The sequence below is a fragment of the Carlito syrichta genome, unplaced genomic scaffold, assembly GCF_000164805.1.
Source record: "Carlito syrichta isolate Samal-C Ts95f unplaced genomic scaffold, Tarsius_syrichta-2.0.1 Scaffold302298, whole genome shotgun sequence".
Taxonomy (NCBI): Eukaryota; Metazoa; Chordata; class Mammalia; order Primates; family Tarsiidae; genus Carlito; species Carlito syrichta.
In genome coordinates this window covers 282,393-296,830 of record NW_007246394.1, presented here as the reverse complement: position 1 = coordinate 296,830, position 14,438 = coordinate 282,393, and the positions used below count along the sequence as shown (strand labels likewise).

The following is a 14,438-nucleotide window of genomic DNA, read 5'->3' as shown; positions in this document are numbered from 1 at the left end:
TTCTGGCCGGGAGCGGCCACTGCACTCCAGTCTGGGCAACAGAGTGAGACTCCAACTCAAAAAAAAAAAAAAAAAAGTTAACCACTAAATTGTTTTTAAAGTTGTTTCTTCTTTTCAACTTTTCTTTCATGGTGATTTAATACCTAATTTGTTCTTGTTATGACTGCCCTTAGCCAAATATAAATACTTCCAATTATTTATACTATTGTCAATATCAGTGCCTTCTTCCCCAAGGTATCTTAGTCTTCTCTCAATTCGTTTTCTGTAAACAATTTAAACCTCCACAATTTTGTTATTAACTAGACTTAAGCTTTGAGTTATTAAGGCTATTTTTTTCTTTCCCTCACTCTTTTATTTTTTGCATTAATTCTAGGAATTTTTCCTATTTCTTCAGATATTTCTTTTTATGAAAGGGGACTCCCAAAAAACCAGAAATATCTTTTGGAGGGTGGGCCCCTTGTAGTACACTCAGAATTTTTTCCTCTGGATTAAACGACCAACCAAAGTTTTTATCTGGAAGTTTTGAGAAGGTTGCATCACAGTTCGCGGAAGAAGCATCCAAAGTTGTAGCAAACAGGTAACTGGTTCTTCCGCCATAACAACACACCTGCCAACTTATGACTCTTGTGCCCCACACTCCCTATCCACCCTATCTCACCCCGAGTGGCTTTTTTTCTTCTTCTTCTTTTTTGGTCCTGGATGAAGAAAAATTCTCAAAGGGAAACATTCTGCCAATGTGGAAGAGGTGGAACAAAAATGGCAGAACCACTAAAAGGCATCAAAATTGAAGAGTTCAAAAACTGTTTTGAGCAGTGGGAAAAGTGTCTCCATAGGTGTATTGCATCAAACAGGGAGAACTTTAAAGGTGACTGAAGTTTAAACATGTAAGAATAAATACAAAAATTTTTTTTTTTGCTCCCCACCCCGCTGTTCCCCTAATACAAATTTTTTTATAAATGAATTTGGAGTTTTTTGGGTGCCGCTTCATATATTTATGTCCTTCTCTTGAGGATTTCCTGTTCTATTTTTCTTGCTATTTAGCTTTTCTTTTCCATTTTAAATAGTTTTTCATTTACTTTGCCTTCCTTAATCTGATCGTCTGGATCACAAGTTCATTATCTGCTTGTACCGATCTTATTTTATTATTTATATCGTTATTGTAAGGTTTGCCAAAAAGGAGCACACACTATATTCAGGCAAAGGAGTTTATATTAAAGTAAAGCGCCTGGGCTGACACCAAAAGTGACATCAGCCCCAACTTGAAACAAGGAGAGTCTTTTATATGTGAGTAGGGTAAGGGGCCGGGAGTGGGAAATTTTCGGAAGCAATTGAGCTGGGGGCGGGGGGCTAGGGGTTAGGGACTCTGTGGAAAGTTGGAGGGGCCTTCCTTTCCCATCTCTGAGGTTAGAGCAGAACCTTCCTGTTTCTCAACGTTAAGACAGCCTGAGGGGGAGTTAGAGCAGGGCCTTCCTGCTTTGCAATGTTAAAACAGGTCTGAGGGGCAGTTCCTGTGTTGATTCGCTGGGAAGAGGTGGGGAGGGGTGAGTGGAGGCTGTAGCTCCCTTATAGTTGTATGTATTACAATTTGAATATTTTCCATATTCAAAACTTTCATTTTGTTCCTCCTTTAAAATATTTTTTTTAGTAGATACCTTTTCTTATCTCTCTATAGTTATACTTTTGATAAGTTGTTTTTCTACCCATTCCAACAATTCTGTTTCAGTTAGTACACATTGTTTAGTATAATGTATAAATTTTATGTTGTTTTATTCTTCAGATATACAGATTTTTTTTAAAAAGTTTTATTAAGAAGACAGGAAAACTCCTGGCAATGGAAGAGGTCCCAAAAGCTTGCCCATACAGATATTTTTAATGTAAAATTCCACAGTGACAGTAGTTATTTTTTCTGCTACAGTCAGTTAGGTCTTATTTGAGACCAAGCTTCAGTCTGTAGTTCTTCTGGAGAGTGTAAGGAAAGAATCAGAGGCAAGGCCCAGAACTGGAGGGTCTGGGACTGCAGTGGCCCGCTCCAGTTCACTTCCCCTCCACCAAGTCAGGAGTACATCTGTGAGTTCTCAAACTGTGCCAGCATTAGGAAGAGGTATTTTCTCTCTTTTTTTTTTTTTTTGATTTGGATTCTCACTCTGTCATCCAGACTGGAGTGCAGTGGCTGCTCCCGGCCTCTACCTGCTGGACTCCGGCGATCCTTCTGCCTCAGCCTTCCGAGTAGCCGGAATTACAGGCACACGCTACCACACCTGGCTAATTTTTTGATTTTATTGTAGAGATGAGGTCTCGCCTGCCCAGGCGGGTCTTGAACCCGCGGGCTTCAGGCAATCCACTCACCTCAGCCTCCCAAAGGCGCGGGATTACAGGCTGAGCCACGGAGCCCGGCTTGAAGAGGTATTTTCTGTACGTTGTTATTCACCCTCTGGGGTCTGAAGGAAAGGAGGTGAGGTTGTAAATCCTGGCACCTGTTCTTGTCCCCTCCTACCTGGCCTTTGTCCGGCTCTATCATTCCCCTGCCTACACCTGTGACCTAGTTAGAAAGGGGCTGTTGATCTTCTGGTGAAGAGGGATAGCAGAGACTGTGCCAGTTTCATTGCTTTGCTCCTTCATTCCCCATGAGCCTGTTGTTTCTCCGGAAATGATTTGAGAGAAAGCCAGTAGCCATCCTGCTTTCTCTGTATGTTCCAGTCAGACTTCCTTTCTTCTTGCTCATTTTAAACAGGGCAGTCTATTTTCAACACCCATCCTTTGTCATTGCAGTTCTCTACATCTAGAAGCTCTTCTCTCAGGTCTCTGGTGGTTGGTTCCTCCTTATTAATCTCAACTCACTTCAGATGTCACCTTTGCAGAAAGAACTTTCTTGTTACTATATAAAAACAGTCACTAGTCTAGGCACTGTATATTTTTCTGTTTATTTTTCAAAGCACTTAATATAGTCTACAACTGTCAAGAATATAGTGTCTCTTTCTACCAGAATGTAAGCTCTGAATGTGCGTTCCATTACTTTCTTACCACGGCAGCCTCACACTCTAGGAGAATGCCTAAAGCCTAAAGTGTAATACATTTTTGGGGATAAATGAACAAATGAATGAACTAAATAGCATAGATTGATTATCTTATTTTCACTCTATTTTTATGTTTAACTTCTTCCTAAACATATGAATAGTGGAGTATGTTCTACTTTTTTATTTTAACTTTTTTCCGTTTTCATACCCTTCTAAGGGAATTTCTCAACCTGATCTTCTGCATCCTACTTTTTTTTTTTTTGAGTGTGAGTCTCACTCTGTCACCCACACTGGAGTGCAATGGCACGCTCACGGTCACCATAGTCTCAACTTGCTGGGTTCAGGCAATCCTTTCACCTCGGCCTTCCAAGTAGCTGAAACCTCAGGCATGGGCCACAGTACCCAGCTAATTTTTTTATTTATTGTAGAAACAAGGTCTCACCAAGTTGCCCAGGCTGATCTCAAACTCCTGGGCTCAGGCAATCCTTTCACTTCTGCCTACCGAAATGCTGGGATTACAGATGTGAGCCACCGTGCCTGGCTGCATCCTACTTTCATTCTTTATATTTTGTGACATCCTGGTTCATCATAGGTCTATATTCTGTGTTCCATACATATCATTGAAATATTTTTATTATGACAATGGTGACATCAAAATTTTAATTTTTGAATATGATGTCCTAAAGAAAAATTCTCCAGTTTTATTCTTTGGTTTTAGATAAAAGTTAAAGTCACGTTAACTTTTTATCTTTTTTAGCTAGCTTATGTCACAATAATGAGTTGCCAAACTGTGTTTCATAAGTATTCATTAGATTCTTAGCACAAATCTGGGAAGTGAGGAGGGTGTGAATTTCCATTTTTCAGATGAGGAAAGTAAGGTTCAAAGAGGTAAAGTGAGTGGGTGGTGGATCTGAGATTTGAACACGAGTCTTCTTTATTACCTGACGTATTTGTTGTTCTCAGTCTACAGGTTTGTTCTTAAGTATAGATCGTAATTATTAGAGTAGAGATTTGGGGGTTTCTCTTGTCATTCCTAAAAATTGTTTAGTTTTCTTGGCTTGATTGTCAGTAAAGAAAACATTTAAAATAACAACAGCAACAACAAGAACAATAAGTTATGAGGAGAGCGGGGCTCGGTGTCTCAGCCTGTAATCCCGCACCTTTGGGAGGCTGAGGTGAGTGGATTGCCTGAGCCCGTGGGTTCGAGACCCGCCTGGGCAGCAAGACCTCATCTCTATAATAAATAAAAAAATCAGCCGGGCGTGGTAGCGCACGCCTGTAGTTCTGGCTACTTGGAAGGCTGAGGCGGAAGGATCGCCGGAGCCCAGCAGGTCGAGGCTGCGGTGGCCGGGAGCAGCCACTGCACTCCAGTTTGAGCGACAGAGTGAGACTCCAACTCAAAAAAAAAAAAAAAAAAAGTTATGAGGAGGTAGGCACTGTTGCAGGTGGTATACATGAATTAACACATTCAAATTTCTTTATAGTACTGAGAAACTGATGAAATTATACACATTTGCAAATGAAGACACTAAAGCATAACGGTTAGTTAAATAGCTCGTCCAAATTACATAGCTTAAGTGGCAGAGTTAGAATTATGAACCCAGCAGTCTGGCTTTTAGTTACTGTCCTAACCTATAATTCTATAAACTTTATTATAGTTTATAGTTTGCAGAGAGGTTTCAGATCTGTCATCTACTGGGCCTCACAATTACTTTGTGGAGAAGGCAGGCAAGATTTGTCTGACAAACAGGATGCTAAGGTTCAGAGAGGCTGCATGGCCTACCTTAGACAGAAAGAAAGCAAGTGCCCTGAGATCATACTAAAAACCTTTCTTTTGAAATCCATTTGTATGTCTGTTTTATTGCCCATGATTTTATTGGCTCACAATGGTCTCCATGATGTGCTTTTCTTCTCCAGCATGTTATGTTACTGTGGGCTTAAATGTTAATCTATTTATGTATCTAAGGAATATTTTATCCCATCTTTTGATGTGCCTTGATCATGTCCTTTGCAGCTGAACTGTGAAGGTTTCAGGAAAGAAGAAAGAGATGGAGATTTTATCTGTACCCCTGATAACACAGCTGTTTGCGGCACAGATGGGAAAACATACAGCAGCAGATGTGCCCTATGTGCCGAGAACGCGTGAGTATCCTCTGAAGCAAGCTTCTCCCTGCAGCACATGCAGTGCACAATTACAGACACACAGTATGGAGTCTTTAAGGTAGTCCATGTTTGTGGGAGTTAGCCATTCATAAACTATTAATACCATTTCTTTACTACTTCTATGACAAAAAATGTGTGCAGTGTTAGTAACAATTTATATTTCACAAAGCATTTTTATGTGCAATATGCCAAATAGTCATCACTGTCTCTATAAAGTAGAGAGAATGGAAAAATTATACACACACACACACACACACACACACACACACATATGTAGACACACAGATATATATGTATATATGTACATATATCATATACATACATCTATATACACATGCACACGTCTGTCTTCTATCATCTATTTTTTGTTTATCTTAGTATATCTCTTTCACAGAGAATGATTTTATCATCAAATGATATTTATTAAGTGCTCAATAATTTATCCTATTGAGAAAGGTAATCGGAACTCTGAATATTGAACTTCCTCCCATATCTTCAAGCTTTGCCAAATGGCTAAAGCTTCTCACTGTCCTACATCTTGTCTTTACTTTGTCTTTTCTCCACCCTCAGAGCTAGGTTTGGTTATCAATTGTCTTCACCAACAAGGCGACATACTTGCTTTGCAGGTTCTGGCTCATGACCTCAATCTTGAATTGTCCGCTCTTCAGTTTTTGCAAATATAATAACCAATGTTTGAGAAGGCTAGTAAGGCATATAATAAATATTCATTCTGTCAGCTTTATCTCTCCCTGTAATAAGTATCTCATCAAAATAAAACTGCATTAAATCACTCTGATCTTTCGCATGACTGCATTTTCAGAAATTCACTTTAAAATTATATCTTTATTTATTTATTTATTTATTTTGTGAGTTGGAGTCTCACTCTGTCACCCAGACTGGAGTGCAGTGGCCGCTCCTGGCCACCGCAGCCTCGACCTGCTGGGCTCCGGCGATCCTTCCATCTCAGCCTTCCAAGCAGCAGGAACTACAGGCGTGCGCTACCACACCCGACTAAATTTTTTGATTTTTTGTAGAGATGAGGTCTCGCCTGCCCAGGCGGGTCTCAAACCTGCGGGCTCAGGCAATCCACTCACCTCAGCCTCCCAAAGTGCGGGATTACAGGCTGAGCCACCGAGCCCGGTTTAAAATTATATCTTTAAGTCTCACCAAAGATTAACACACAGAAACAGAAAGCAAAAATAGACATACAAAGAACATAAATGTTTTTATTAGATACATATGTTGTAACAACTCTGAGTACACTGTATGTTTCATTCTTACTAGGTCCTATATAGGGATCCTTAAATCTCTGGCCTGGGTGAAAGCTCCTCTCCCTTGAATCCTAGTGTCTTTCTTTTTACTACACAGTAAGAATTCTACTGTTGCTCATATTTCTTTTCCAGCAGCTCTGGCTATTAGGGGACTCCACAATAATATTGAAATTTAATTTGTGTAGTTTCTCTCAACTGATATTCTTTGAAATAACTATTTTCTTGTCACTCTTAAACATTTTTTTCTTTACGTTGTTTCTATTGTATTTTTATTGCTACACTGATTCTATCATTGTAAGCTGCCTTATCCTTATTGAAAGTATGAAGTATCTCTTATACTTATGGTTCTGTGCTTTCAGACATACTTTAAAGCTCTCTAAGACTGCACAGAGTTAATTATCAGGCTTTTATATATACTTTCTATGAAAAGTAAAATACTAGCAACATAACCCAAATAAAGAGTAATATAGTGGGATGCTAGGTAACACAAACTTGAATTATGTATATATTTAAAACAACAAAAGCAACAACAAGTTCCTTGGGGGTCTCTAATGTCTAGTTACAAGCTCTACTCTTCCCATTTTCTGATGTGAATCCCCAATCCTAATCAGGGGCAAAAATATTTTTGGAAATAATAGTAACAAGTCTGAATCTTATCACTCCTCCTATGTGACACCATTTTTTTTTACTTCAAGCTATAAATATAGGCTCTTGTTAGAAAAAGTAAATAAGGAGAAGAGTACTATGTGACACCTGTTTTCTAGAGAAAAGGAGGCTCACAACACTGTAGAGAGAAGTCAGGTCTGAATGGGGGACGTTCTGTGATATTAAACTGCTATGTCTACCAACTTTGGATTCCAGGAAATCCAGGTCCCAGATTGGTGTGAAAAGTGAAGGAGCTTGTGAGAGCAATCATCTGGACCAGGTGAGGCTGCTTCCAGAGAAGCAGACATCTCCTCTTTCCTCATGAGTGGGAGGCTTGGGACGGAGAATTCTTGCTTTACTAGAAATGGAATACTGAATGCTGCCTATTAATAAGAAAAATCAAGTGATAGTCCCTGAAATTGTAGTAGATTACTTTGGTGATTAGGCCTTTCAGCTCTATTGCTGCTTTCTATTAAAAAAAAAAAAAAAAAAAGCCGGGCTCGGTGGCGCAGCCTTTAATCCCGCGCCTTTGGGAGGCTGAGGTGAGTGGATTGCCTGTGCCCACGGGTTCGAGATCCGCCTGGGCAGCGAGACCTCATCTCTACAATAAGTCAAAAAAAGCCAGGCGTGGTAGTGCACGCCTGTATTTCTGGATACTCGGAAGGCTGAGGCGGAAGATTCGGCGGAGCCCAGCAGGTCGAGGCTGCGGTGGCCGGGAGCGGCCACTGCACTCCAGTCTGGACAACAGAGTGAGACTGCAACTCAAAAAAAAAAAAAAAAAAAAAGTGAGTTGAGACCTTAGCATTATCACTTGTTGTCAGGAGGTCTTGGGCAAATTACTTAACATGAGATTCAGACCAAATAATTTTTTCTATGCTGAAATTCTGTGATCCTCTGATGGTAGGGAAGGAGAGGAAGGGAAAGAAGAAAGTGTCTCATTCACATCACATCTGACTTTTTTCTGGCTAGATTACTTTTCTAATTCTCAAAGTGTGCTGCCCTTTCTAATGTTCCTAGAGCAGCTGAGGTCACCTCTACCAAGTTACTCAGCACGTACTATCTTAAATGTTATCACCCAGGAGACTGAGCAAGCGGAGGGCAAAAACTGGGCTCTTCCTACGGTCTAGCACATATTAAGTTAACAATGTCTACTGAATAAATGAATAACTCATGCACTCTATGCTTACCTTGAATTATCTAATATTACTGAGCTTCTACTTGGCGGGCACTGCCCTAGGTGACCTGTCAAGACAAGGCTCTGAGTTCTATACAATTTCTGAAAACAGTTGTGTTACAATCAGGATGTGAATGTCAAATTCCCTTCCTTGTTCTTCAGGATGTATGCAGTGCTTTCCGGCCCTATGTAAAGGATGGGAGACTTGGATGTACAAGGGAAAACGACCCTGTTCTTGGTCCTGATGGGAAGACGCATGGCAACAAGTGTGCAATGTGTGCGGAGTTGTTGTACGTATCCTCCCAGCCGCCTGGATGAGGAGAGCTGAGAGTCACCCAAGGGGTTGAGGCCCTCCTGGACCAGGATGGTTGGAAGTCACCTGGGAGGATGAGGCCCTCCTGGGAGGGAAGCATGCCATCCTTTGTCTTTATCATGCAAATAGCCCTTTCTCCCAGAATGACTTCTTTTCCTTTTTTTTTTTTTTTGAGTTGGAGTCTCACTCTGTCACCCAGACTGGAGTGCAGTGGCCGCTCCCAGCCACCACAGCCTCAACCTGCTGGACTCCCGGCAATCCTTCCACCTCAGCTTTCCAAGTAGCTGGAACTACGGGTGCGTGCTACCACATCCAGCTAATTTTTTGATTTATTGTAGAGATGAGGTCTCGCCAAGTTGTCCAGGCGGGTCTTGAACCCGCGGGCTCAGACAATCCACTCACCTCAGCCTCCCAAAGGCGTTTTTCTTTTTCTTTATATCATCTACTGAAGTTTCCTACAAGGAGAGGATAAGGTGTTACTAAATTCAAGATGCTTATTTCTCTTCAATTACAATGAAAATGCATAGTTGTTTTACAAGGCATAATAAAATTCAGAAAGCACTTTTATCTAGAGTAATTTAGGCCAGTCATTCGACATGCATTGCTTCATTTGGACATGTGTGGAGACCCTTACACAATAATGAGAATCTAATTAATGTAATAATAGTAATAATGTCAGGCATCTGAATTCATTATTAGTGTGAAAGGTGGAATGTTTTGAAGGGGACAAACTATTGGATTAATCTTTCTCTGAGTGCCTGGAAGTGCTCTGGCCATGGACACTCAAATGTGATTGGGTTCCAATTAATCTTTCATATCCTGACTGTTAATCAAGGAATAGACTCTATTCTGTGTGTCAGCAAGCCTTAAAGTGCTGTGTTTATATCACTGAATCTTTAAACTCAGGACAAAGATTTAACAGATTAAGAAATTTAACTTCACACCTGCCTTTAAAAATTACAGTTAGCGGCCCGGCTCGGTGGCTCAGCCTGTAATCCCAGCACTTTGGGAGGCCAAGGTGAGTGAATTGCCTGAGCCCGTGGGTTTGAGAACCGCCTGGGCAACTTGACGAGATCTCATCTCTACAATAAATCAAAAATTAGCTGGGCGTGGTAGCACATGCCTGTAATTCCAGCTACTGGGAAGGCTGAGGCAGAAGGATCGCCAGAGCCCAGCAGGTCGAGGCTGTGGTGGCCGGGAGCAGCCACTGCACTCCCGTCTGGGTGACAGAGTGAGACTCCAACTCAAAAAAAAAAAAAAAAATTACAGTTAGCATTTGTAGAATTCAAGGACATGTCCCATCAGGTTCCCAAAACAGCGATTATAACTGGTTTCCAGACAGGAAATCAGCTTGATTTCCTCTTATCTAGGAGACATGTGCTTTCAGTGTTCAAACCTGCTCTGATTTCGTGGTTTTGTCTCTTCATGCGCTAGCTAGAAAGGAGAATTTGACCTAACTCCTGGTTTCTTCCTCTGTAGTACTGAGACGGACACTCCTATCTCCAGGATGGAACTATAATCTGATAATAGATGTGAAAGGGTTTAGAAACTCAATTCAAATGTAGCTTTCATTAACAACCATGGTTTTACATGAAGGCAAACAAATACTTCACAAGGTATACAAAGTTTTACTTAAGGGCGTGGATGGCAATACCTCAAATGCTTGGTTTGGTTTCACCCTTGTCACAACCTTGTTTTAAAGCTCTTGGTTCTGCCTGCTAAAGGGAATTTTCCTGACAATCTTCTGTTTGTCAATCAAAGTGTCACACCCATCCAGTTTTACAGAACAAAGCTTCTAATTGACTGCTAGTGAGTCAGTTTCACACCCTTCCTTATCTTTGGCAATTTTGCTGGCTCCGGCATTAAAGACAGGGAAATGCTTGTCTCTTGTTAGTGAATCTGTTTCAACAAGTTATGGCTGAGGATATGAAAGTATTTAGCACAGGATTAGACACTGGACATATGAGCTTTAAACTGACCAACTGTTTACCTTCTGAACAGTTTAAAAGAAGTTGAAGAAAATGCCAAGCAAGGAGATCAAACCAGAATTCGACGAAACACTGAAAAGGTAAATGACTTACTAACACAATTTGGTTCTTGTGGCCATAAATATTAATAAACTTATGCCTGAGCCTTTAAAGTAATTCAGTAAAGTCATTACCCCTTATTATCACATGGATTTTTTTCTTAATATAAAAATTCTCCAAATTGACTATTTCTAGAATTATTAGATTCAGATTTCAAGCAATGTTTTCCACTTAAGGCTCAAGGTGTACCATTTCCACCCTGGCTTCCTCATTCTCCCTGCTCCCTCAGAAGAAGATATAAGACAGAGTTTATGCAAACCAAATTCTGCTTAATTTCCACCACCCATCTCTCTGGTTTGTAATAAGCCTATTTTATTTTGAATAAAATTTTTAAAAATTGCAACATAATATTAATTAAACAGAAAAAACTTTAAAATAATCCCAGAGTCTTTTAAGAAGTATATCCTCTGGTGCATTTTATGTATAATTTCATTGACACAAGTTGGAGTTATTCAGTTTTCCATTATGATTACTACATTCAGTGTGACTTGTATTTGTAAAGATCTTGTGACTTTGTAGGTGAAAATCTCAGACAAATATTAAGATTGTATTTTTTTAAGTACCCTTAAAATTTTTTACAAATAATTTAATTTTTCAGACTAGTATCTTTATTTCTTTTGCTAATTGAGTGAGCATTGTAGGTAATGTAGCCTGGATTTCTTAAAGCACCTACTGTCTTTTTTGTGTGTGAGTAAGCAGGATTTATTGAGAGGACAGAGACGCTCCTACAGTGATCCAAAGGAGTTGCCCATCTCCGTGGTCTAAACCTGAAACCACCTACTTTATTTATTTATTTATTTATTTTTGAGTTGGAGTCTCACTCGGTTGCCCAGACTGGAGTGCAGTGGCCGCTCCCGGCCACTGCAGCCTCGACCTGCTGGGCTCCGGTGATCCTTCTGCCTCAGCCTTCCGAGTAGCCGGAATTACAGGCATGCGCTACCATGCCCGACTGATTTTTTTGATTTATTGTAGAGATGAGGTCTCTCTGCCCAGGCGGGTCTCGAACCCGCGGGCTCAGGCAATCCACTCACCTCAGCCTCCCAAAGGCGCGACCACCTACTTTCAATGAGAGGAATAACAGTGATTTTGCTAAATGGCTAACCTTTTGTTGAAAAGTCAGAACACCTGAGTTTTAGCCTTAGTTCTGTCATGTTCAGGGTGTGTGAGACTTAGCAAATTCATCTGCACTCTGGGCCTTTATTTTCTTGTCAGCCAAATAAGGAGGCTGGATAAATGACCTCAATTTTACCTTTCTTCTTTTGTGCTAATGCAAGTATATGATGTTTGCAGATTGTAGGGCATATGTTTTCCCATAGGAAGATACAGGCCCAGCTTTTGGTGGGGAAGAGCTGCCCCTTCAATTCATAATGCTGTTTAGTGAAGCAAAGCTCCCACCCTAATTAGGGTGTTCAGAATTTACATGTAGAAAAACGGAATACTCAGAACTATCTATAGTTTGCTCAATGCTCAAAAAGCAAATTCTTTTGTGGTAGTTGCTAAATTTCAGTCTAAAACTTTGGGTCATCATGTGGTATTTAGCATTTAATTACTCCATAAACACAGAGAGTTATTTTCTTTTGTTTTTCATCAGGTCTTGCTACACTTCCCCCTTCCTCTCTGAGGCTGGGCTATTGTTCTGGTGGGGTCATTGGGCATGATGGTGTTGAATAGGATGCTGTCTAATGATGGCTCAATATGTTCCCATAATTAACCTGTCAGTGCATTGCTCACAGCAGTGTTTCTTCAGAATCTCGTCAGATGAATCACAACTTATAAACTGAAATTATCATTGTTTCTCTTATGGGAATCATTGAGCATTAATTGTATTACCACGCTATGATTATAAAGTGACAGTCTTCTGTGTCTCTGTTTCTAGATTGTTACAACCAGGAAGTTTGAAGCATACCCATTATTCTTCCAAAACCAAATGTCTCATTAGACGGCAATTAGGATTCTCTTTTAAAGCATTCCAATGAAATTTGAATTAAAAAAAAAATCAGGGAATACTAGATCTAGGCAAGGTCTCACAGAGCATCTGTTCCAAAAACGTCATTGTGGAAGTGGTAAGATTGAGGTTCCAAAGGGAATGGGACTTGGCTCTGGTATCCCAGTGAAAGGCACGATCCAGTCGCCCAGGTCTCCTGAGTCCCAACCATACTCTTCAAGCTGTTTTCTGGGCTGAAACGGGATAATGAACGTCACACAGTTGAAAAGAAGGTTGTAGAGCAGAATTTTTTGTAAGTCATAATTACAGTAATATATGCCATCACAAAATATGTTTAATGACATAGAGATACCCAAGCCTAGAGTAACTTGGAGTATATTTTTTAAGCTTTGTCCTCACCTTGAATAGTAGAACTTCCAAAAAAGAAAAACCTGGAAGTATTGAATCAAATCATCAGGAAATCTGAGAACAAATCTTTCTTGAATTTTTTTTTTTAGGGGGAAGTCACACTCTTTTTAAGTTTTCTAATTCAATATCAGTCTTGATGGTCTACTCCTGTAAGATGAGAATAAAAGAAAATTAGATTCACTCTCTCTGAGGTTTCTACCTACAATGTCAGAAATGATCATGAATAAAGGAGGTAGAATACACAAAAATTATCCACAGAGAAAACCAACTAAAGTAAGCATGATACTGTTGGATACCGTCTTGTTCCTTTTCCCCTGTAAATTAAGTTGGATTGCTCTTGACTTGATCTATATTAAGTAACTTTTAAACATCTCATCTCATGTATATTTTTTTCTTTTTTTTTTTTTTTTTTGTCTTGGCTGCTACATTTTGTTGTGTTTGTGTCAGAACCTCATGAAAAATCTCTTCCCTGCCTTCCTCACCATGGATTTGGAATTTAAAAATAACTATCTAGTTTCCGTTTCAGGAATTACTTTCTCAGCCTTATTCTTTCGTACGCTCTTTTGCCTTTTAATAAATGTGCTGCAGAGCAGATGCAAATGCCACGTTGTTGGACAATATAGTTACTGTTTCTTATTAATTCTCATTAATATGTTGTATGCATTTACCAGTTCTTTTAGACCTGACATTTTATGATTATAAAATTTTATCTATCATAAAGTTTCTGGATTAAAGAGTAGGAAAATGGTAAATATAATTACTGGTCTTTATAAAGGATTTTTGCAAGGAATATGAAAATCAAGCGAGGAATGGAAGACTTTACTGCACACGAGAGAATGACCCAGTTCGAGGCCCTGATGGCCGGATGCATGGCAACAAATGTGCCCTGTGTGCGGAGATTTTGTGAGTATAGGAGCCATTTCTCAGAGTGACTCAAAACATGGAAGTAGAAGCTGATTGGAATGATGAGTAAGAACAATGTTGAGAGGGAGTTTTGTTGTTGAGGACTATTTGGGCAGTTTCAATTCTCTCCACAAATCATACTTCACCTAGTAAGTAGGCTCTAATGATGTGTATTTATCTGAGTACAAATGGATTCCATTTTCCAATTAGGAGACAGGCTTAAAACACCTTTTAGCTTATCCATTCTCCCTGTCCAGTGTTGTGAGTCCCTTTTTGGAGTAATTGTAGCACAGAATGGGGCAAAACAGGTGTCAGGGCTGATTGTTTTCTTCAGGCATTATCTCATGGTTGCAGAGTTGATGGGACACCCTCAGAAAATTCATGCTTGCATGTTAATTGGATTACTCTGATCATTTTTACTTTTTTTTTTTTTGAATTGGAGTCTCACTCTGTCACCCAGACTGCAGTGCAGTGGCCGCTCCCGGCCACCGCATCCTCGACCTGCTGGGCTCCGG

At 40.0% G+C, this 14,438-nt stretch overlaps 1 protein-coding gene across 1 annotated transcript in view; it reads left to right on the top strand.

Moving 5' to 3' along the window:
- The window catches only part of SPINK5 (serine peptidase inhibitor, Kazal type 5), an 87,089-nt gene that overhangs the window by 26,944 nt on the left and 45,707 nt on the right, over positions 1 to 14,438 (top strand). The window contains exons 5-9 of the mRNA XM_008056241.2: positions 5,029 to 5,156; positions 7,310 to 7,373; positions 8,430 to 8,557; positions 10,582 to 10,648; positions 13,796 to 13,923. Of these exons, the coding sequence (XP_008054432.1) occupies positions 5,029 to 5,156; positions 7,310 to 7,373; positions 8,430 to 8,557; positions 10,582 to 10,648; positions 13,796 to 13,923 (515 nt within the window). The remainder of the gene's footprint in view (positions 1 to 5,028; positions 5,157 to 7,309; positions 7,374 to 8,429; positions 8,558 to 10,581; positions 10,649 to 13,795; positions 13,924 to 14,438) is intronic.